The sequence below is a fragment of the Rhincodon typus genome, chromosome 10, assembly GCF_021869965.1.
Source record: "Rhincodon typus isolate 14 chromosome 10, sRhiTyp1.1, whole genome shotgun sequence".
NCBI lineage: Eukaryota > Metazoa > Chordata > Chondrichthyes > Orectolobiformes > Rhincodontidae > Rhincodon > Rhincodon typus.
Genome location: NC_063341.1, coordinates 20939123 through 20962046, shown reverse-complemented (window position 1 = coordinate 20962046; position 22924 = coordinate 20939123). Strand labels below are relative to the sequence as shown.

The 22924-nt window shown below is 39.4% G+C and overlaps 2 protein-coding genes across 3 annotated transcripts in view; one reads left to right on the top strand and one right to left on the bottom strand.

Moving 5' to 3' along the window:
- LOC109930863 (hippocampus abundant transcript 1 protein) overlaps positions 1 to 10944 on the top strand; it is a 32286-nt gene extending 21342 nt beyond the window's left edge. Inside the window, exons 10-12 of the mRNA XM_020530264.2 lie at positions 6832 to 6929; positions 8347 to 8510; positions 9337 to 10944. Coding sequence (XP_020385853.1) covers positions 6832 to 6929; positions 8347 to 8510; positions 9337 to 9543 — 469 coding nt within the window. The 3' untranslated portion in view covers positions 9544 to 10944. The remainder of the gene's footprint in view (positions 1 to 6831; positions 6930 to 8346; positions 8511 to 9336) is intronic.
- trmt13 (tRNA methyltransferase 13 homolog) overlaps positions 1 to 22924 on the bottom strand; it is a 147569-nt gene that overhangs the window by 46421 nt on the left and 78224 nt on the right. The gene's annotated exons all lie outside the window — the stretch shown is intronic.

The following is a 22924-nucleotide window of genomic DNA, read 5'->3' as shown; positions in this document are numbered from 1 at the left end:
AGACGACATGTCCATCCTGGGCCTCCTGCAGTGCCACAACGATGCCATCCGAAGGTTGCAGGAACAGCAACTCATATTCCGCTTGAGAACCCTGCAGCCCAATGGTATCAATGTGGACTTAACAAGCTTCAAAATCTCCCCTCCCCCTACCGCATCCCAAAACCAGCCCAGCTTGTCCCCGCCTCCATAACCTGTTCTTCCTCCCACCTATCCCCTCCTCCCACCTCAAGCCGCACCCCCATTTCCTTCCTACTAACCTCATCCCGCCCCCTTGACCTGTCCATCCTCCCTGGACTGACCTATCTCCTCCCTCCCCACCTACACTCACCTTTGCTGGCTCCATTTCCGCCTCCTTTGACTCGTCTGTTTCCTCTCCACCTATCTTCTTCTCTATCCATCTTCTATCCGCCTCCCCCTCTCTCCCTATTTATTTCAGAACCCCCTTCCCCTCCCCCATTTCTGATGAAAGGTCTAGGCCCGAAACGTCAGCCTTCCTGCTCCTACGATGCTGCTTGGCCTGCTGTGTTCATCCAGCTCTACACCTTGTTATCTCAGATTTTCCAGCATCTGCAGTTCCTACTATCAAAGTGAACATGGGCTGCTTAGACCATGAATCTGGGGAAGTAGTACCGGGAGAGAATAGCAAAGAAGTTACAGATATTTTGCACCAATCTTTATAGTGGAAGATGCTTCAAACATCCTTTAATTACGAAAGAATGTGGGGGAGCAAATAAGTACCATCACCATAACTAGAGAATTAGTATTAGACAAACTAATGGGGCTAAAGACAGATAAGTTCCCTGATACTGATCCTAGGATCCCAAAAGTAGCAGCTACAGAGAAAGTGGATGCATTTATTGTAATTTTCCAAAAATCCTTGGATTCTGGAGAAGTACAGAAGGATTAGGAAACTGCCAATGTGACACTGTACTCAAAAAGGAAGGGAGGGAAAACAAAGGTAACTATAGGGTAATTAGCCTAACATCTGCTGTGGAAAAAAATGTTGGAATCAATTAGAACAGAACAAGACAGCACAGGAACGGACCCTTCGGTCCACAATGTTGTGCCAAACATGATGTCAAATTAAACTAATCCCTTCTGCCTTTGGTCCGTATCCCTCCATTCCTTGCAAATTCATGGCCTATCTAAAAGTCTGTTAAACACCCCTATTGTATCTGCCTCCACCACTACACCTGGCAGCACATTCTAAACTCCTACCGCTTTTTAAAAAAAATATACCACAACTTGCCCCTCACATCTCCTTGAACTTTTCCCATATCGCCTTAAATGCATTCCACTAAGTTTTAGACATTTCAATTCTGGGGAAAATATTCTGACTGTCAACCCTATCCATGCATTTCATAATCTTATAGACTCTTATCAAGCCTCCGCTGCTCCAGAGAAAACAACCTGAGTTTTTCTAGCCTCTCCTTATAGCTCATACCCTCTAATCCAGGCAACATCCTGGTAAACCTCTTCCACATTCCCTCCAAGGTCTTCATTCCCTGACAAATAAAGGCACGCATGCCGTATGCCATCTTTACCACCCTATCTACTTGTGTGGCCACTTTCAGGGAGCTATGGACTTGAACCCCAAGATCCGTCTGTATATCAATGCTGTTTAGAGTCCTGCCATTAATTGTATACTTTTCCTTAACGCTTGATCTCCCAAAGTGCAGCCCCTCACATTTATATGGATTAAACTCCATCTGCCATTTCTCCACCCATATCTGCAACTGATCTATACCCCACTGTATCTTTTGACAACCTTCTACACTATCCACAACTCCCCCAATCTTTGAATCATCTGCAAAATTATTAACGCACCAATCCGCATTTTCAAGTTATATATAATCACAAACAGCAGAGGTCCCAGTATGGATCCCTGCGGAACACCACTAGTCACGGACCTCCAGCCAGAAGAACACCCTTCCACAACTACCCCGTGCCTTCTATGGGCAAGCCAATTCTGTATCCAAGCAACCAAGTCACCATGGATCCCATGCATTTTAATCTTCTGGATGAGCCTACCATGAAGGACCTTATCGAAAGCCATGCTAAAATCCATGTAGATAACATCCACTGCTCTACCCTCATTGTTCATCTCCATCACCACCTCAAAATTTAATCAAGTTAGTTAGACATGACCTACCCTGCACAAAGCTATGCTGACTGTCCCTAATTAGGCCATACTTTTCCAAATGCGTGTAAATTGTTAGGGAAGTAATAGTAGCACATTTGGAAAAACATAATCTAATCAAGCAGAATCAGCATAGCTTCATGAAAGGGAAATAGTCTGACTAATTTATTGGTTTTTTGAATAAGTCTAACTAGCATGGATAGAGTGGAACCAGTAGATTTGTTGTATGTGGACATCCAAAAGGCATTCAGCAAGGTACCTTACAAAAGGTAAAGTCATAAGATTAGAGCTTATGGTGTTGGAGATATTATATTGGCATGGATAAAGAATTGGCTATTGGGCAGGAAACCACAAGTTCTTTTGGTTCCAAGAGGTTCTTTTTTAGGTTGCTGACCTGTAACCAGTGAGGTTCCAAAAGCATTAGTACTGGGACCACAACTACAATTTATATAAATGACTTGGAGGAAGGAAGGGAATGTATGGTAGCTAAATTTTGGCACAACACAAAAATGGGTGGAAAGACAAGTTGTGAGAGGGACACACAATTTACAGAGATATTAATAGGTTATGTAAGTGGGCAAAAAGTTGGCAAATGGAGCATAATGAGAAAATATGAAGTTGTTCATTTTGGAAGGGAGAATAAGAGAACAATATTATTTAATTGGAGAAAAACTGCAGTAAGGGACAATAGAACAGGGACTTGGGGGTACTTGTACATGAGAAACAAAGCCAGCAGCAAGTGCAGCAGTTAATCAGGAAGGTTAATGGAATGTTGGCTTTTATTTCAAGGGTTTTGTAGTACAAGAGTAGGGAAGTCTTCCTGAAATTGTACAAGGTTCTAACGAGACCACAAGTGGAGTACTGCGAGCAGTTTTGGTCTCCTTGTTTAAGGAAAAATATTATTTAATTGGAGGCAGTTCAAAGAAGGATGATCCCTGGTATGGAGGGACTCTTATGAGTAAAGGTTGAGCAGGTTGGGACTCTGTCATTAAAATTTAGAAGATTGAGAGGTGATCTCATTGAAACACATGATTCTTGAGGGTCTTGACAGGGTAAAGGCCAAGAGAATGTTTCCCCTCGTGGGATAATTTAGAACGAGAGGGCATTGTCTCAGAAAAAGGGGTGCCAATTTAAGACTGAAATGAGGAGGAATTTCATCTGAGGTGAGAGTCTTGCCACAGAGAGTTGGAGGGGCTGAATACTTATTTATATTTAAGGTTGACATTGAATATCGAGAGTTAATGGGAAAGAACAGTAAATAGAACATAGAACATTACAGCGCAGTACAGGCCCTTCGGCCCTCGATGTTGCGTCGACCTGTGAAACCAATCTGAAGCCCATCTAACCTACATTATTCCATTATCATCCATATGTTTATCCAATGACCATTTACATGTCTTTAAAGTTGTCAAGTCTACTACTGTTGCAGGCAGGGCATTCCACGCCCTTACTACTCTCTGAGTAAAGAACCTACCTCTGACATCTGTCCTATATCTATCACCCCTCAATTTAAAGCTATGTCCCCTTGTGCTAGCCATCACCATCCGAGGAAAAAGGCTTTCACTGTCCACCCTATCTAATCCTCTGATCATCTTGTATGTCTCTATTAAGTCACCTCTTAACCTTCTTCTCTCTAACGAAAACAGCCTCAAGTCCCTCAGTCTTTCCTCATAAGACCTTCCCTCCATACCAGGCAACATCCTGGTAAATCTCCTCTGCACCCTTTCCAATGCTTCCACATCCTTCCATAATGCGGCGACCAGAACAGTGTGGCCGCACCAGAGTTTTGTACAGCTGCAACATGACCTCATGACTCCGAAACTCAGTCCCTCTACCAATAAAACCTAACACACCGTACGCCGCCTTAACAACCCTATCAACCTGGGTGGCAACTTTCAGTGATCTATGCACATGGACCGAGATCTCTCTGCTCATCCACACTACCAAGAATCTTACCATTAGCCCAGTACTCTGTATTCCTGTTACTTCTTCCAAAGTGAATCACCTCACACTTTTCCGCATTAAACTCCATTTGCCACCTCTCAGCCCAGCTCTGCAGCTTATCTATGTCCTTCTGTAACCTGCAACATCCTTCCGCACTATCCACAACTCCACCGACTTCAGTGTCATCCGCAAATTTACTAACCCATCCTTCTACGCCCTCATCCAGGTCATTTATAAAAATGACAAACAGCAGTGGCCCCAAAACAGATCCTTGCGGTACACCACTCCAGGATGAACATTTCCCATCAACCACCACCCTCTGTCTTCTTACAGTTAGCCAATTTCTGATCCAAACCGCTAAATCACCCTCAGTCCCATGCCTCCGTATTTTCTGCAATAGCCTACCATGGGGAACCTTATCAAACGCTTTACTGAAATCCATATACACCACATCAACCGCTTTACCCTCATCCACCTGTTTGGTCACCTTCTCAAAGAACTCAATAAGGTTTGTGAGGCACGACCTACCCTTCACAAAACCGTGTTGACTATCCCTAATCAAATTATTCCTTTCTAGATGATTATAAATCCTATCTCTTATAATCCTTTCCAACACTTTACCCACAACCGAAGTAAGGCTCACTGGTCTATAATTACCAGGGTTGTCTCTACTCCCCTTCTTGAACAAGGGGACAACATTTGCTATCCTCCAGTCTTCTGGCACTATTCTTGTATACAATGACAACATAAAGATCAAAGCCGAAGGCTCTGCAATCTCCTCCTTAGCTTCCCAGAGAATCCTAGGATAAATCCCATCCGGCCCAGGGGACTTATCTATTTTCACACTTTCCAGAATTGCTAACACCTCCTCCTTATGAACCTCAATCTAGTCTAGTCTAATAGCCTGTATCTCAGTATTCTCCTCGACAACATTGTCTTTTTCCTGTGTGAATACTGACGAAAAATATTCATTTAGCGCCTCTCCTATCTCTTCGGACTCCACGCACAACTTCCCACTACTGTCCTTGACTGGCCCTAATCATTCTTTTATTCCTGACATACCGATAGAAAGCTTTAGGGTTTTCCTTGATCCTACCTGCTAGAGACTTCTCATGTCCCCTCCTGGCTCTTCTTATCTCTCTCTTTAGGTCCTTCCTGGCTAACTTGTAACTCTCAAGCGCCCTAACTGAGCCTTCACGCCTCATCTCTACATAAGCCGCCTTCTTCCTCTTGCCGAGAGATTCAACTTCTTTAGTAAACCAAGGTTCCCTCGCTCGACCACTTCCTGCCTGCCTGACAGGTACATACTTATCAAGGACACGCAGTAGCTGTTCCTTGAACAAGCCCCACATTTTAATTGTGCCCAGCCCCTGCCGTTTCCTTCTCTATCCTATGCATCCTAAATCTTGCCTAATCGCCTCATAATTGCCTTTCCCCCAGCTATAACTCTTGCCCTGCAGTATATACCTATCCCTTTCCATTGCTAAAGTAAACGTAACCGAATTGTGGTCACTATCATCAAAGTGCTCACCTACCTCCAAATCTAACACCTGGCCTGGTTCATTACCCAGTACCAAATCCAATGTGGCCTCACTTCTTGTTGGCCTATCTACATACTGTGTCAGGAAACCCTCCTGCACACATTGGACAAAAACTGACCCATCTAAAGTACTCGAACTATAGCGTTTCCAGTCAATATTTGGAAAGTTAAAGTCCCCCATAACAACTACCCTGTTACTTTTGCTCCCATCCAGAATCATCCAGTAAAGTGGAGATGAGAAATGTTGAATCAGCCATGATCCAATTGAATGTAGAGCAGGCTTGAGGGGCTGAACAGCCTACTCTTGTTCCTCTTTCAATGGTCTTCTACTCAGTGCTGTTAATACACCTCTAGAGCAGGTCAGATTCGAGTCCAGGCTCCTGGTACATACCCTATCACTCTGCCACAAGAGCTCTTTGTTTAGCACAAAACCAGCTTCCACTGTACCCTTCTGTTCTACCTGTCCAGAAGCCAACTTCCCACTGGTGCAGAGCCCAGGCCTTTGTTTTTATTTTAGTCAACCCATTCAGAGTACCACATCTCTGGAGCTTGTGGTACTTGATCCTTGGCCATCCTGGCCCAGAGGTATGGGGAAAACCACTGTACGATCAACTAGTTCAGAGATGTTATTGCACACCTCTGGAGCAGGTGGGACATGAATCCAGGTATTCTGACTCGAGTTGGGACAGTATTGCTGCACCACAAGAGCACCAATTTATTTTATTTTCTCCTTTATATTCAGAAGTGCTCTTACATACACCTGAAGGGTTTTTTCCCCCATCACCAAATAACTGGTTTGTTTTTAATCTATTAACAATAGATTATCCATGTTTCCAATTGAGTAATTTACATACACACATCCAAACGACTTTCCCACTACCAAATTACTGTAAGAGCACCAACTTGTAGTGATAATTGTAACTGCTTTCTCAGTGGGTCCCATACCATTGTCTCTAGAGTTAATGTGTCACTTCATAATGATCCAGTCAGCATTCTGGATATGTAAAATGTTTAAAATGATATTGAAATGAGGCAGTGAAATTAACTTCATAAAAGTGTGAAATTTCATAATGGAAATATTCAATATTATTTTCTCTGCAATAGGAAGTATTTCTAATCCTGTACAGTCAACCTGTTCCCATAACTTTTATCCCCTTTCCTTCAGTATTATGGAGCTTAACTAACATTTAATGTACATTAATTGTAGGATGATGTGGGCAGCAGGAGCAGTGGCAGCCATGTCCAGCATTACTTTCCCAGCAGTGAGTGCACTGGTGTCGAGGAATGCTGATCCAGATCAACAAGGTAAAGCTTTTTCTTTTGTGGGAATTGGTGCTGTAGAATTACAGTTTAAATTTATATTTATGATTGACTAAAAAGCCCAAGACATGCTCTCTTCTTACTGCTTCCCCTCCCCATACACGACTGTTCCAAAGTGCCACTCTGGAAAACTTATGGATTTCTGTTAGGATTCTTGTTAAAACGTACAACTAAAGAGGGCCAATAATAGAGATCATGGACCCCACTGTTTGAAAAGCATATTTGATTTTGGTGCTACAACACGGAAACAGACCATTCGGTCCAACTCGACCATGCTGACCAAGTTTCCCAAACTAAACTAGTCCCACTTGCTTGCATTTGGCCCATATCCCTCTAAATTTTTCCTATTCATGTATCTATCCAAATGGCTTTTAAATGTTGTAATTGTACTTGCATCTACCACTTCCTCTGGCAGTGCGTTACACATACAAGTTACTGTCCTTAAGATCCCTTTTTAAATCTTTATCTTCTCACATTCAAATTATGCCCTCTAGTTTTGAACTCCCCAGCTTTAAGGAAAAAATCTTTGCTATTCACTTTATGTATGCCCCTCATGATTTTATTAACCTCTATTATTGTCACCCCTCAGCCTCTTACGCTCCAGTTAAAAAAGTCCCAGTTTATCCAGCCTCTCCTTATAACTCAAACCCTCTAGTCCCAGCAACATCCTGGTAAATCTTTTCTGAACCCTCTCCAATTTAATTATATCCTTCCTATAGATCTGTACACATTACTTCAAAATTGGCCTCACCAACATCCTGTACAACCTCAACATGACATTCCAACTCCTGTACTCAAAGGTCTGAGCAATGAAGGCAAGTATGCTAAGCTACCTGTGACACACTGTCAAAGAACTATGTACCTGAACCCCTATGTCTCTGTTTGACAACACTACCCAGGGCTTATCATTAAGTTGTATAAGTTCTGCCCTAGCTCACGTTACCAAAATGCAATACCTCATATTAGCACACACTTTATTGTTAAATTAGTCCTGAAAGCCATATTTACATTTCTTATTTTAAAGTGAAGATTATTTTCTCATTAATTCAATTGGTTTGCTTTAGGTCTCAGTAATAAGGGATGTGCCCTGAAATGTACTCTGTCATTCTCTTTTACATCATGCACCAACTTTTCACTTTTAGACCTAAATACAAAATGTTCATTTTCTTAAAAAGGGAAGAACTGACACCTTGACTTGACTTCCACTTGATCTTGGTTTAGATTACAAACAGCTACACTAATCTGGATTTCCACATAAAAGTTCAACAATGATGCTAAAATATAGCTTCAGTTAACCTATAATTTAATGGCTCGCATGGGAAACAGTCTTTGTTTATCTCTGTTATAATGTTCCTTTTGAACTACAGTACCAAGTTGAATGCAAAGTTACAATTGTTTTTAGGTGTTGTTCAAGGAATGGTCACAGGAATTCGAGGGCTGTGTAATGGCCTGGGCCCTGCACTTTTTGGGTTTATATTCTATATTTTTCACGTGGAACTAAATGAAGTACCGGAGAATGATGCTGTGGCATTGGACAGTATGAAGGCAGATAGTCGTTCTCAGCAGGTAAGGTATGGGTGTTTACATAGCATTGCTAAGCAAATGCTAATTCTGTAACACTGTAACCGTGATTATCTGTAGTTAGTGTTCAGACCTATATCATCCTGACTCTTCCTTATTTACACTGCATGTTCCAAAGGTGGAAGATTTTTTTCTTGTACATGTATTGCATGATGAATACTTAACATACAATAGATGAGATCATAGACATTTAATCACCATGTGTAAATTTATTCCTAAGTTGCTGATCTGCAATGATGTGGTAATGAAGTACAGTATTGAGTCTTTTCAGCTGAAGTTTTTGAATGGCCATTATAAGAATTAAGACTGTTACCTGAACATACAAAAACACGTAAGATTTTTAACCTTTACCAGTGTCGAGTCACAGCAAATCCCAGTCTTTGCTATCTACAAGACACATTCCAGATGTTTAGATTCTGATGAAGGTGAACCTCATCATTTTTCTCCCCCTTCCTAGCCTCAATCTGAGTATCAAAAACGGAAGTTGCTGGAAAAGCTCAGCAGGTCCAGCAGCATCTGTGAAGAGAAATCAGAGTTAACATTTTGGCCCAGTGACCCTTCCTCAGATTCTCGGTCTGAGGATAGTTATAGTGTACTTACCCATTGTTCCACATACTTCAAATAATTCTGTGGAAAATTAATCAGTTCTGGGATTTTCCAAGTTACTGGCTCAACTACTCGGATAATAGCGACTTTATGTAGGATTACTTTTATAGTAATTAATGCCACTTAAATCTTTGTGTTGTTTGCATTGTGGTGCTGAATGTTTTTCCCTCTGTTTTTCTCACCCCCCCCCCCCCATTTTAAATAGAGTTCAATTATTCCTGGACCACCATTCTTATTTGGAGCTTGCTCAGTGCTGTTAGCCTTGCTTGTTGCCTTGTTCATTCCAGAATATAGAAACATGTCACTAAGACCTACCAACTGGAAGAAACATATGAATAGCCACAGTCATCCACATAGTCCACAGGTTCCTGCTGATGCTAAAGAACCTTTACTTCAGGACACAAGTGTATGACCACATGATGTACTTCAGTACCCACAGTGACTTCTGATGAACACTGAAAACAAACTGTATTGGCTACAGTCTTTAAAAATGATTGTGGTGCTGACCTATAAAACAATCCAGTATTCTGGGTGTTGCAACTCAGGATTGTGTTGATCCCTTCAAGATTACAAACTTGTTGCAGAAATGTAGTTATTGTGAGCTCCACATATTGGAATTGAACAAACTTTCAAGAAACAAATTTTACAAGTATTTACTGAAGCTCTGGGAACGTGTTTTGTTGAGGACTTCTGACTCGATGCTACCACAAGACCCTGTGACATGGCTGAAAGTGAGTTTTGTTATGTTAAAGTTATTCAAACTTGCGCTTTAGAAAAGCAAAACTACACAAACGGACGAATGACAAAGTGAGATCCAAGACTAGTCAGTCCACACTTCGCGTTGAGGCATTTCACTGTATATGGCTGTAGACTCTTCTGTCCTCCTGGAATATGGAGAATCTGCGCAGCATCTGTTTTGAACATTACAGTGGAAGCCAGGGTGATTAGATACTTAAGCCTTAAATATTGCAGAAACACTTGAACGCAAGTTGAAAACTGGTTGCAGTTTATCTGCAAGAAAAATAACACGAGGCAGCATGATTAAATAAAATCAAAACATTGCATGTAGTATTTCTTTCCACTCTTCACAAAAATTGTGATTTTATTTTTTAAGCTAGCTTTGAAAGTTAAGCTGTTTTATTCAGCTGCTTCATCTCCAGTATCATGTTGATGAGAATCTTTGACCAGGATTGGTGCTGGAATGCCTTACTGTTATAGGCAGTGAAATGTATAACTCATTTCTAATTTCATCAGCAAGCTAGTCTAAAAGGCAGTTTGTTTTAAATGCTAATAGTTCAAATGTTTACCAGATGCACTGTTGACTATGGGTTTTGCTATGTAAATCCAAATATTAAATTTTAATGCCACCCTTTCTATGCCTTGAAGTTTTATTTTCTATTTTTTTAATATCTGTTGTAATGAATGGTATTTATTTAACTTCAGACTGAGTTGTTGTTAATTGAACTTTGAGCCTTGAAAATGACATTGTTTTGTATGTTAGAATGTCTTCTTAATGTAGTGGCCTTTTTAGCAATATGTTCCATTTTGTGATAAGTAGAAGTGAAGTTAATCACTGTTTTAATTTTGCAATATCAGCAGACTTTAAATGTTTGAGGGTATTGGAAATGTTGCTTTTTGTAAAATAATGTCAATACATTGATAAAGTAATTCCTGAAGAAGTACATTTCATTCTGTGGTGTTATTTTGCTTAATGCCTTGTTTTACTTGAATCTGATGACCACAAGAAATAATATCAATGTAAATATGTACTGTAATATTTAGTTTTATTAAACAAAGTAACAATTAAAATTGAGTATTTGTTTCTAACTTTACTGTTGAATTGTCAAGGCAGATATTTTATCAACTGGTCCCTCACTGAAGTGATTTCAAAACTTGCTTGAATCGTTTCTAAAATTTTGGTCTTTCTTGATCTCCCGAGTAAGCCAATCATGCACTATCTGTAAATGTTTGATCAATATGTAGATTTCAGATTTCTCAGTGAACCTGTTATTGCTCTGATTCTTGATCTGTACTTACTCAAGTTTATCCTACACCAGAATTTCTAGAAGTTATGCAAATAGTTGAAACTATCCTGGTTATCATGAATTTCTAGACATCCCTTGAACCTGACGCCTTAGTACTGTGGCTATATAATATATGCAAGTACACAATTGAAATACAACTCTTCACTGGAAAGGAGTTAGGATCTTTAGCTTTTCTCAGCTTTCAATGCCCTCATGGTAACACTTAAGCTAGGTGGTTGTGGGTTCAAGCCCAATTATACCAAACTGCTGTACAATTTCAAATGATCAGCTTCTCTAGCGGATTTTAAAAGATTCCTAATGGCACATTCGGAAGGAGAGAGGAGTTCTCTTGTCTAAGATGTATCCCTACACATTTGTTAACTGTTGATTTGGGACTTGGCTTCATACAAAAGTTTTTTTTGAAATATAGGCAAATATCAACTGACTGTAAAGGACATTGCAATACTCTGAAAACAGGTGCAATATATAAACGCACATTTCTTTAGAGCTAAGGAATATGCCGCAGACAACATTAATTCTCAACTCGATAGGTTGCCACCTTCCATTGCAAACAGTCAACACATCAAGTTACAGCCATGCAAGAAGCCAACCCATCCAATTCTAAAATATATCGCCAAACTGAAGATAAATTATATGTCACTAATTGTCCCCTTGCCTAACATGCAATTAGCTGATAAACTTAAACTTTAAAAAAAAACATGAGTCAATAGGAATATAAAAGTATTTATTTAACTTTTATTGGACATTACTGGGATGAAACAAATGTTTAAACAATACCAAGCAAAAACCAGTAATGTCATAAATGCCACACCATTGTACAAATTTTACAACAAATATGTAAACATCTATCATGTTAATTGTAATTATATATGCCAGGTATTTTAAGTCAAACAGTGCAAGAAGAAGTTATTCTCAGAACCTCCTTTGTTATTGACCTGTCTGATAACTGAGAAGATGATGAGAGAAACAAGTGCCTATCTGTCACCTTAAACATTCATTCCTTCCACCACCAACTCAGTGGCAGCAGTGTTTAAACATACAAGATGCACTGTACACCATGCCTTCAAAAAATTCTGTCCCAGCATACTCTGTAGAACTATCCATTTAAGTCTAAATTGTCTCTCCCTATCCCTTCGAACAAAATGCATCACCTCACATTTCCCTGTAATAAACTGCCATTAGTCTGCCCGGTTGCAGTTGATTATTAGCGTTCTCACTGTTTGCTGCACCTCCAATTTCATTGTCCAAGATCAATGACAAATTCTGAAACTTGACACTGTATTCCAAAGGTAAGCCAATTATATATTAGAACATTATTCCTTACCCTTTCTCATGGAGGTGTCCATAATTGCCAAATTCATTCTTTTAAAATCACATGCAAAACTGTATAAATTGCAGCAATTGCTTAAGCCATCATTAGCTTTGGAGAAACTGATCACTGTACCTATTTCCAATCAGTCCAAATGTTAGACTGTCCAAACTTTTCTCTTAGAGTAGGGAACCACAGTCAAAAATTACTGCAGAATCATGAAGGTTCCAGGTCTTGTTCACAGAAATAGGCAGAAAGTGGAGGAAGGTGTCCAGGTTTTGCAATTTGTGTTCCTATTGTAGATGAAAATTATTTCAGGTGTTAACAAAACAAAAATATACTTAAAAACTGAACTGAGAATATTTAGCATTATATGTGAAGACTTTTACAGAGAATGGCTTTCCCAATGTTCAACTCATGCATAGATCAAAAATAATTTTAATATTGCAAATGTGCAATTAGTTTTCAAATATTTCAATTCCCACCCCAAGCAATAATACAATAAATACTTTTATTACATTTTTTCCCAGTGGACCATAAAATGAAATTTCAAAAGTGCAAAATAACATTGGCCTCCCAAATTACACAGAAGAACCAACAATAAAACAGCACTAAAGTTAATACCACTATGGATGGCTGTATCCACCTAACCGGAAGGCATTGCTTGAAGCTCAGAAACGTTAGGGTTGAGATTAAAATATTTCAGTAAGGAAAATAATCACATTACATGTGACAGAAATACTATTCTTACTTGATCTGAATGTACTGTGAGCATACAGTCTTTGCAGAGGAATGTTATCTTTGCGCTGCTTAAAATACTTTGATCCTAAACCACCAACATTGCAATAAGGAGGAACATAGAGACAAAAGTTAACCTAAAGGCTGGCCGCCATCAAAATAAAACAGGATAAAGATAAATATGATTATGCTATTAGTAAGATACGATTCATAAATGCTAGGAAGAAAGCATTTCACAGCAACACACTTTTCTTTGTCCAATGATGGAGCTGTGCATAATCCCACTGGAAGTTTGGGTTTTGAAGTCATTGAAGATGTACTTGAGTTTAAAAACTGAGTGTTAGTCTGAACCTGTCAAAAATGAAAAACAGGTTTGATTGCAGATGTGATTGCGACAAATAAAAAATAGAATAGTTAAGCAGTTTTGTACAGAATTAGACCAAAATAGAGTGTTAATATTTAAGATATTAAGAATAATTTGATGGTCCAAAATGACCTTTTATTTCCAAGGGAATGTTATTACTAATCCAAAAGAGCCACAGAAGCTAAAGAAAAAATGATTTAAATTGTTGATTACATTGCTTCTCCAGAATTCCATGGCTGTTCCACTGAATGTGTGTAAGACGAGTGGAAATTTACACAGAAATTTACCATGTAGCAAACAGAGAAGAGAAAATTCAAATGTGCCACATACTATTTCTTTATTCTTAATACCTTAATAAATCAAGGCTTTGATTATTGCACTATTATTTTTTTCTCACTGAAATCTAACAAATGAGATTTTTCTTCTAAATTAAGAGTCCAGTGTTTCTGTGAACTGTTTACATTTCCTATATTCTGCCATATGATTTAAGCAACACATCAAAAAAAAGACATAGGTGCACCAAGCCCTCAGAGAAGTGCTCAACGCTCATGATGCTGCATTAACAATGCATACTAAAGAACACCTACAGTGGAAAATGGACAGGCTCTATTATGCCTCAGTTTGACCATCATCCGGAAGACAAATGCTATAGTTGAGATGTTCCCATGCTGCCATCTATCAGCATTGACAATGTGCCACTTAGCCTCACATATCTAGGCTCCATAATCACCAGCAATGATTGCAACTTGATGCTGAAATCAATAACAGCTGCATCTTTTGCATTGTGTGTATGTCCAAGGTGAGCAGACGTTTGTGGAACAGCAGCAACCTTACCGAGTGAACCAAGCCTTAATCCTTAGCCAGCGGTAAGACTGCAGAGCAGGTGTTAGGCAGGAGAAAAGGGATGAACAGTTTCCAGCTTCACTGGTTCAGATATATTCTCGGTATCTCTCGACAGAACAACATCCTTGAGCGTGCTAATTCCATCAGCTTATGTTTATTGAAAAGCCATTGCATCCACTCGGACTTTGCCAGGATCATCAGATGGACAATGGCGATATACATTTTGCACAGTGAATTGGACACTGGGTCACAACCTCTTGCAACCAAGATATGGATGGCAGATATTGACAATGTCAGTCGCTGATGGTTGTGACCTCTGGAGGCTGACTGTTTTGCAAAGACATTGATAGATGTCAGCAGAAACAAAATCCTCACCCAGCCAGCAAGAGGGTCCAGAGAAATCAGAGGCCAGAAAATTGTGCAGGTTACTCACTCACTGTTGTCCTCCGCAAACTCTGGAGCTTCTGAGCCACACTAGGCAATGCTCAACTTAGTTGACCACCACGGTGCAAACCATCAACTTACAAGATAGAAGATATCGCCACCAACTACGAACGGAAAATAAAAGGTGCTGATACTTACATTTGGTCCCAAGCTGTGCCCATGCGACATTACATAGTGTGACTTCATACTAGTAGCTGTAAACTGTTGTGACAATGATGATACCACAGAGGCAACCGGATAGTTGGAGTCAGAAATGATTAAAAAAGGATTTTTCTCAAACTGCAATAAATGAAAGAACAAAGTGTCACACGAACCATTCCAAACATCCCTGACAAAGTTACAAATATTCAAAAGGAGCAAGCCTTTAACTTTAAATACAGTGCATCAAGTGCAATAGATTCAAAAACCAATTGTAAATTACAACAATTAATTCTCTACTTTAACTAACAATATCACTCAGATTCTGATTAGAAATAAAATATTTGGATGCTTCAAAGAAACTGAACTTAAGTTTTTTCATCTGATAGAACAAAGTATAGTTATTCCTGATATGAAGCTTCACAACTTAAAAAGAAAGCTTTTCTAGTCCCCCAAGACTTGGTTGTTAAGAACAATATTAAAAGTCACATGAACCAGAGACCACATTTTCCTCAAAGGGTGTGTGTGTGTGTTATCAAATTTTTACCAATTCAAACATCAACCCCCAACATTTTCCTCCCACCTTTGTCAACTACTCTGGTCACCTTTCTCTTGTGATCTAGAATGCCCAGCAATAACTCCTTTCTCCATTTCTAAATAACACAAGAGGTCAAGATTTGGGTGACCTAAGGGTTTCTTTCCACTTCTTTATATTTCACCAATCAGAACCAGGACTTGCATAGAATAAAAGTTTATGGGCAGTGGGAAGCAGGACGACTTATGGACTCCCAGACGTGTTCTGCCCAATCATTTCTTCCTAGTCTTCCAAATTGTCTTACTGTGTGGCAAGATTTATACAGAGACAATGGCAAACCTCAATCCCTCATAACTTGGAAATTGCTTTTTTCCCCTTTTAAACATCCCCCTGTCTATTTCATCACTGCAAAAAGTGACTTATAAAACCACAGCATGCTCTCTCCCAAAGTGGCAGTGTCTATAACAAAATTTGACAAGGAGTGAAAAAAAATGCTACACTTCCATCATCAAAACTAATTGTAATCACTCATCACAATTTTGAAAGACTACTGAAATATTTTTATTCCTCATATTTCAATTCTAAATAAATAAAAATGTTTTTGAATGGTGGCTATACTTACCGTATTGTGAAGTACAGTTCCTCTTTTGAAGTTGCTACTAATTTCAGAAGCAGACATGATCCAGATGCTCCCACAATCTCTTGTTTCCTCTTCATTTGATTGTCATTAAGTTGTTTGTTGAGCCATGTAATCACTTAAAAGAAATTAAAAGTATATGTTCCACATGAGTAGAAAGTGGCAAGTACAAGTCCTTCATTCAAGAGGATAGGGAGGCAGAAAGCAGGAAACTGTAGGCCAGTTAGCTTGACATCTATCATGGGGAACATGTTAGAAACAATTATTAAAAGGAGTTATTGCTGAGCACTATTTAAAAAAAAAACCGAAGGTTATCAGGAAGAGTCAGAATGGCTTTGTGGAAGAAAAATTGTGTGTGACCAATTTATTGCAACTCTTTGAAGGAGTAACCAGGTCCAGTGGATAAAAGTGAGCTTGTAGATATAATGGACTTGGATTTCTAGAAGGCATTTGACACGGTGCCACATAAAACAAAAGTACTGCACAAAGTAGGAGATCATGATGTAGGGGGTAACATATTAGTCTGGGTATGCAGAAATGACTCTCTTTCTGATTGGCAGGATTGATGAGTGGAATCGTGAAGGGATCTGTACTGGGGCCTCAGCTTTTAACAATTTTTATCAATTACTTAGATGAGTGGAGCAAAGGCATGGTAGCTAAATTTTGCAGATGATGTAGGTAGATAGGAAAGTACATTGTGAAGAGGACAAAAGGAGGATGTAGATGGATATAGAGAGGTTGAATGAGTGGGCAAAACATCGACAGATGGAGTACAAAGTGGGAACATGTGAAATTATTCACTTTGACAGGGGGTATGGAAAAAGAGAGTTAATACCCAAGTGGAAAACGACTGCAGAATTCCTACTTACAGAAGGATCTAGGTGTTCTACTGCATGAGTCACAAGGAGTTAATATACGGATACAGCAAGTAATTAATAGATTAAAATGCTATTAAGAGAGGAATTGAATGTAAAAGTAAGGAAATTATACTTCAGTCATACAGAAAATGGGTGAGACCACATCTCAAATGCAGTCTGCAGTTTTGATCTCCTTTACAAGTAGACTGTAAATATAATTGTGTGGTTCAGATTGATACCTGGAATAAGTATGTTGTATTACAAGGATAATGCAGACAGACTGGGCTATTTCCTCAGGAGTTTAGAAGAGTGAGGGATGATATATTTAAAGTATATAAGATCTTAAAATGGTCTTGACAATGTAGAAGTGAAAAGAATGTTTCTTCCTTTGGGCAAGTCCAGAATTAGGGGATGCTGTGTGGCTGAGAGCAAGGACATAAAAGAGGATAGGCAAATGGACCATGGTGCTGAAGACCATTCAAGCGGGAGGACTAAAAAGGAACGTGGTAGTGGTAGAGGATAGTACAACATGTTTTTTTCTGTAGCCACGACAAGGACTTTGGAAGGTTTGATGTTACCTGGCCAGTGCTGGAATTCAGCACACCTGCCCAGAATTGGAGAAGGATTAGGAATGCAGAAGGCTGGAACCAGTTGTTATTATCCACGTGTGAATAAATTAATTAGGAAGAAATAAGAATGAGATTCTAAATGACTAGGGAGAATCCCATGGGTAATAAATCAACAATCAAGTGCCCGAAACATGTGTTTTGTACAGCGTCAAGCAAATTACAAAATTAAATACATGGTTCAGAGCATATTGAGGGAGGTATGGTCTTCAACTTATGAGTCACTGACACTAATGCTAGAGGGAGTTGTCCAATTTAATCAGGCTGGGATCAGAGTCCTGGCAAATTATATAACTAAGGCTGTAAACTAAATACAAGAACATAAGGAACAGGAGCAGGAATAGGCTATTCAGCCCCTCAAGCCTGCCCTGTTAATCATTCAACAAAATCATGACTGACCTGCTTGAGATCTCAACTCCTCTTTCTTGCTGGCTCAGCATTGCAGCCAACTACCTAATATTTCAAAAGTCTACCTCCTCTTTAAATACTTTCAGTGATCTGGCCTCCACAACTCTCTGGGGTACACAATTCAGACATTGACTACCGTCAGGGCAGAAATTCCTTACCATCTCAGTTTTAATTGATACTTAGAGAATAATGGAACAGTGTCCCTTAGTTTGAGATTCTCCCATAAGTGGAAATATTTTGTTAATATCTACTCTCTCAAGACCTCTCAGAATCCTCATGTTCCAATAAGGTCACCCCTCATTCTTCCAAGTATTAATGAATGAGAGCTAACCTGCTCACTTGTTCTTGACAGGTCAGCCCCATCATTCCAGGAAATAGACTAGTGAATTTCATTTAAACAGCCTCCAATGCCAGCATCTTTCTCTCAAATACACTGAGCAAAACTATAAACAGTACTCCAACTGAGCCTCACCAACACCATGTATAGTTGTAACAATGAAGAGACAGGGAGAGTTCAGATGACTTAAAACTAATGAAAAAAGTCAAGCTATGAGAACTGTGTAGTGATTTAGGTAACGAGAAGCAGAGTAGGACAGGAAGGTACAGAATTTTAACAGTAATCATCCAAAAGCAAGTAAGGTCCATGCAAAGAATATAATTGAAAAATATAAAGGCTCTTTATGTGAATACACAAAGCATTCATAACAATATAGACTAAGTAACAAAAGCTGAGATAAATCAATTTGAATTGCAAGATGGCTCACATATTTTCCAAGATAGTAAATGTTTCAAAATAAGGGGGTCGATGGAAGAGGAAGGGTAGCCCTGATAAAGGATAACATAAGAAAATTTGGTCTTTATCTCAGGGGGAATGGAGTAGAAAAATAGGGAGGTCTTACTAAAATTATACAAAGCATTAGATGGATCAGACCTGGAGTACTAATACACTGGCATTGACATTCAATAGGTTGATTCAGGTATAGAAGGACTGTCGTATGAAGATAGGTTGAGCAGGTTGGGCTTTGTACACATTAGAGTTTAGAGACATCAGGGGCAACCTTATTGAATTATGTAAGGTTCTTAGGGGGCTTGACAAGATAGATGCTAAGAGCCTGTTTCCCTTTATTGAGAGTCAAAGACCAGCGGGCATAATTTTAGGGGTTGTCTGTTAAAGACAGTGGAGGAGGAATTTCTGCAGGAAAGTGGAGTCATCAGATCAACCATGACCTCACTGAATACCAGAGCAGACTTGATGGGTGTAAAGGTCTACTTTTGCTCCTATGTCGTAAGGTCTTTTTAGTGGCAAAGATGCTGATTCAGAAGATCAGATAGCATCAGAATGGACAGGGATTAGAAATTAAAAGGATCAGAAAATGTTGCAGGAATTATTTATAGACCCCTCAATACAGATAGACAGAATATCAAGCAAGTCATAGTAAATTTAATTTGTGAAAAAAAAGGGCAATGTAACAAGCATACAGCACATTTTCAAAGGGACTGGATCTAACAAATTGACAAAGGTGGTCTGGAAGGTAAGTTTATGGAAAGCTTTTGTGACAGTTCCCTGAAACACTACATTGTGAAACTAACTACAGGTGTAACTGTTAATCTCAGGAGAAGGTCCTTTGCAAAAAAAAACACAACTGAGTTCTGTAACACATTTGAAAGTGATGGGTCATATGTAAATTCAAAAAAACTGTCAAAGCCAAGAACATAGGCATGAGGGGAGCGCTGCTAAGGTTGATTGGTCAAATAGCCCAAAGCATATCTGGAGCTTCGAAAAAAGCAATTCAAAAGTTCCCAACCAAAATATATTCCATTAAAAATCAATGAAAGATCACTTTTTTGGTTTAGTAGGGAGTTAATGATAGTATTGGATTAAAAGAAGAAACAATGTCATGAAGAGTGACAGTAAACTTGAGGATTGGGAGTTTTAGAAAACAACAAAGGCTAACAAAGAAGCAGAACATAAGGGTAAACTATAAAAACAGATGATTGCAAGAGCTTTGGAAGTTCCTGAGAGGAATGTCCTAGGCCCGATCATCTTCAGCAACCTTTCTTTAAGCTTACAAATTAGATGTTAATGAAAGAATTCACTATTCAGCTAAATTTGCAACCCGTCACATCTGTGCCCACTAGCAGCAGAACCAGGACAATATTCATGCTTACATTCACAATTGCAAGCAACATTCATGCCTAGCAGTTGTTTGGCAATGAGCATTTCTAACAGAAGAGATTGACTTTCAAGCGTTATAATTGCTAAACCATCACAATCACAATCAACATTCTGGGATTGATCACATAAATAGTGTAATACAAGAGCTGGTCAAAGGCTCAGAATTCTGTGGTGACTAAAGCCGATCCAGGAGTGTGATGGAATACTTTCCACTATGTCTGGAAAAGTGCAGCTCTAACAATACTCCAAGTGCTTAATACTAAGCAAATGAGCCCCTTGACAGACATCCATCAAATACCTAAAATTTTCACTCCATCACTGGCACACCAGTCACAACATACTCAGTCCAAAAGGTGCAATGTAGCAATTCACCAAGGCCTCTCCAAGAGCCGATTCTAAACCCACCTCCTCTAGCAGGTAGATAAACAAGGGCAGAAGATGCACAGAACATGACCACTTCCAAATTCTTCTCAAAGGCATTTTGACTTGGAAATATCACCTTTAACCATAGTTGCTCATTTATCTACCACATGGACTGTAGTGGTTCAAGACAGCCTTACTACCACCTTAAATAAGGCACTTAGGAATAGGCAACAAGTGCCTTGTCAGCAATGTTAACATTCCATGAATGAATAAGAAGGAGGGACACCTATGCAGACACTGAAAATTCAAGTACTCTGACAAAATTGTTTTATATTTCATTTGCTTAGTCAAGTAACTAAAATATAAAAGGTTACTGCGAGCACAGTACCATCAATTGAATCGAACTAATCCAATAGCCACATTGCAGTAAAACAAAACTTTTTTTTTTTATTACGTACTTACCATTTTCATTAGTTTTAAGGAGCAGCTTGCTTTCCTCTAATTTCTCCATTGATCCTTTTAATTGCTCTTGCAATTTTGATACTTATAGGAAGAAAAGCACCTTGAAGTTACACACAGCTCCAGCCTTCAATCACGTATCCATTCCATGACAAGGTAAAGTCGCTATGGTCCTTCCAGACCATAGGGCTGCTCTCATGACAAAGAGACAACTTGGTGGTGATTTACCCTGAAGGTCACAACACTTCAAGCAAGGGGACGTCTTAAGAAGGTGAGTAAGTTCATGGTATCCTCAGCCAGCGAAAGACTTGAACCCACACTATTGGTGTCACTGCATCATGAACCAGCCATCCAACTAACTGAGCTAACCAAATCCCTGATCATAGGATGTACTTGAGAGATGACAGTAACGTGGTGTATGAAAGCAATAGGAAGGGAATACCATGATTTGGTAGAGTGCAAATTGGTGCCTGGCAAAAAAAGCAATAATGCACTTTTGGAGGGGAGACAAGATAGTGGGATTTGAAAGATGCAACAAGGGTGGGAAGACGCATGTTGTAGGTGTTGAAAGGCTAATAAATACATAACAAGTGAGGTATGAACTGCCAAGGGTAAGGCATTAGCAAACTGAAGGTAAGGGAACATTAATGCTTAGAATATATGGATATATTCCTTGACAGCAAAGATGTTATAAAAGCACTTCCTCATCAATTTGTTGGCTTTTGCTATAAATAGTCAGCAAAGGATACTGTATGCAGAAATTTATTTAACTGAAATGTGGTACGCAAGAAAACAGAATTCATTAACCTACCAAAGTTAATAAGAAAAATATTTTCAATAATTAATCAAAAACATTTATTTTACCATTTGCCAAGTTTGTTACAAACACATTTTCTTCCCCACACCCAAATTAGTAATCCTTCCCTTGAATCCCCAAGCAACTCAGCGATCACAGTGACAGTCAGTAGGAGGGCAAACGTTAGGCCATGAAACAACAGAGCTAGAAATGGTCACATAACTGTGCATGCTGGCTAATTTAATATGATTGTAACATGGAGCGAGCACTAAACATACTGTTAAGTAACTGCATGCCGAGTAGAGCTACTAAATTATTACAGGCTACCACAAATTAAAGTGTGGAGCTGGAGGAACAAGCAGGCCAGGCAGCATCAGAGGAACAGGAACGCTGACGTTTCAGGTCGGTCTTCTGAAAAAGGGTCCCCGACCAGAAACGTCAGATTTCCTGTTCCTCTGATGCTGCCTGGCCTGCTGTGTTTCTTCAGCTCCACACTTTGTTATTTCTGACTCCAGCATCTGCAGTCCTTGCTATCTCACAAATTAAAAATAAGCCTGACTCAAGAAGAAGATTCTAAAAGTCAATCTACAACTAATTCTGTCCTGGAAAGACAGCGGCCATGAAGATTTTCAATTACTAAATAAATTGCTGAAGGCCTCAGTGGAGAGGAGAGATTGGATCTATCCACAGCATCTAGGAGGCCCTCCAGGCAAATTTTGTGAACAGTGCAGAATCAGGACAGTCATAGAATTCAATGCCAGAAATCTAGAATAGAGGACCTAAATGCAGTGCTGCAAAAAGTTCAATGGCCTCATAAGTGATCAACATCAATGAATTTATTCTCAAATGCCATATTCCACCAAATGCACTGTCAGCTTCACTTTCTTTCGTTCATGGGATATGGGCGTTGCTGGTTAGACCATCATTTATTGCTCATTTCAAGTTGACCAGAAGGTAAACCAAATTACTGCAGTTCATGGGGCATAGGGACACTCAGTGCTTTTTGGATGGGAGTTCCAGGATTTTGCCTCAGTGACAGTAAAGGAATTCTGATT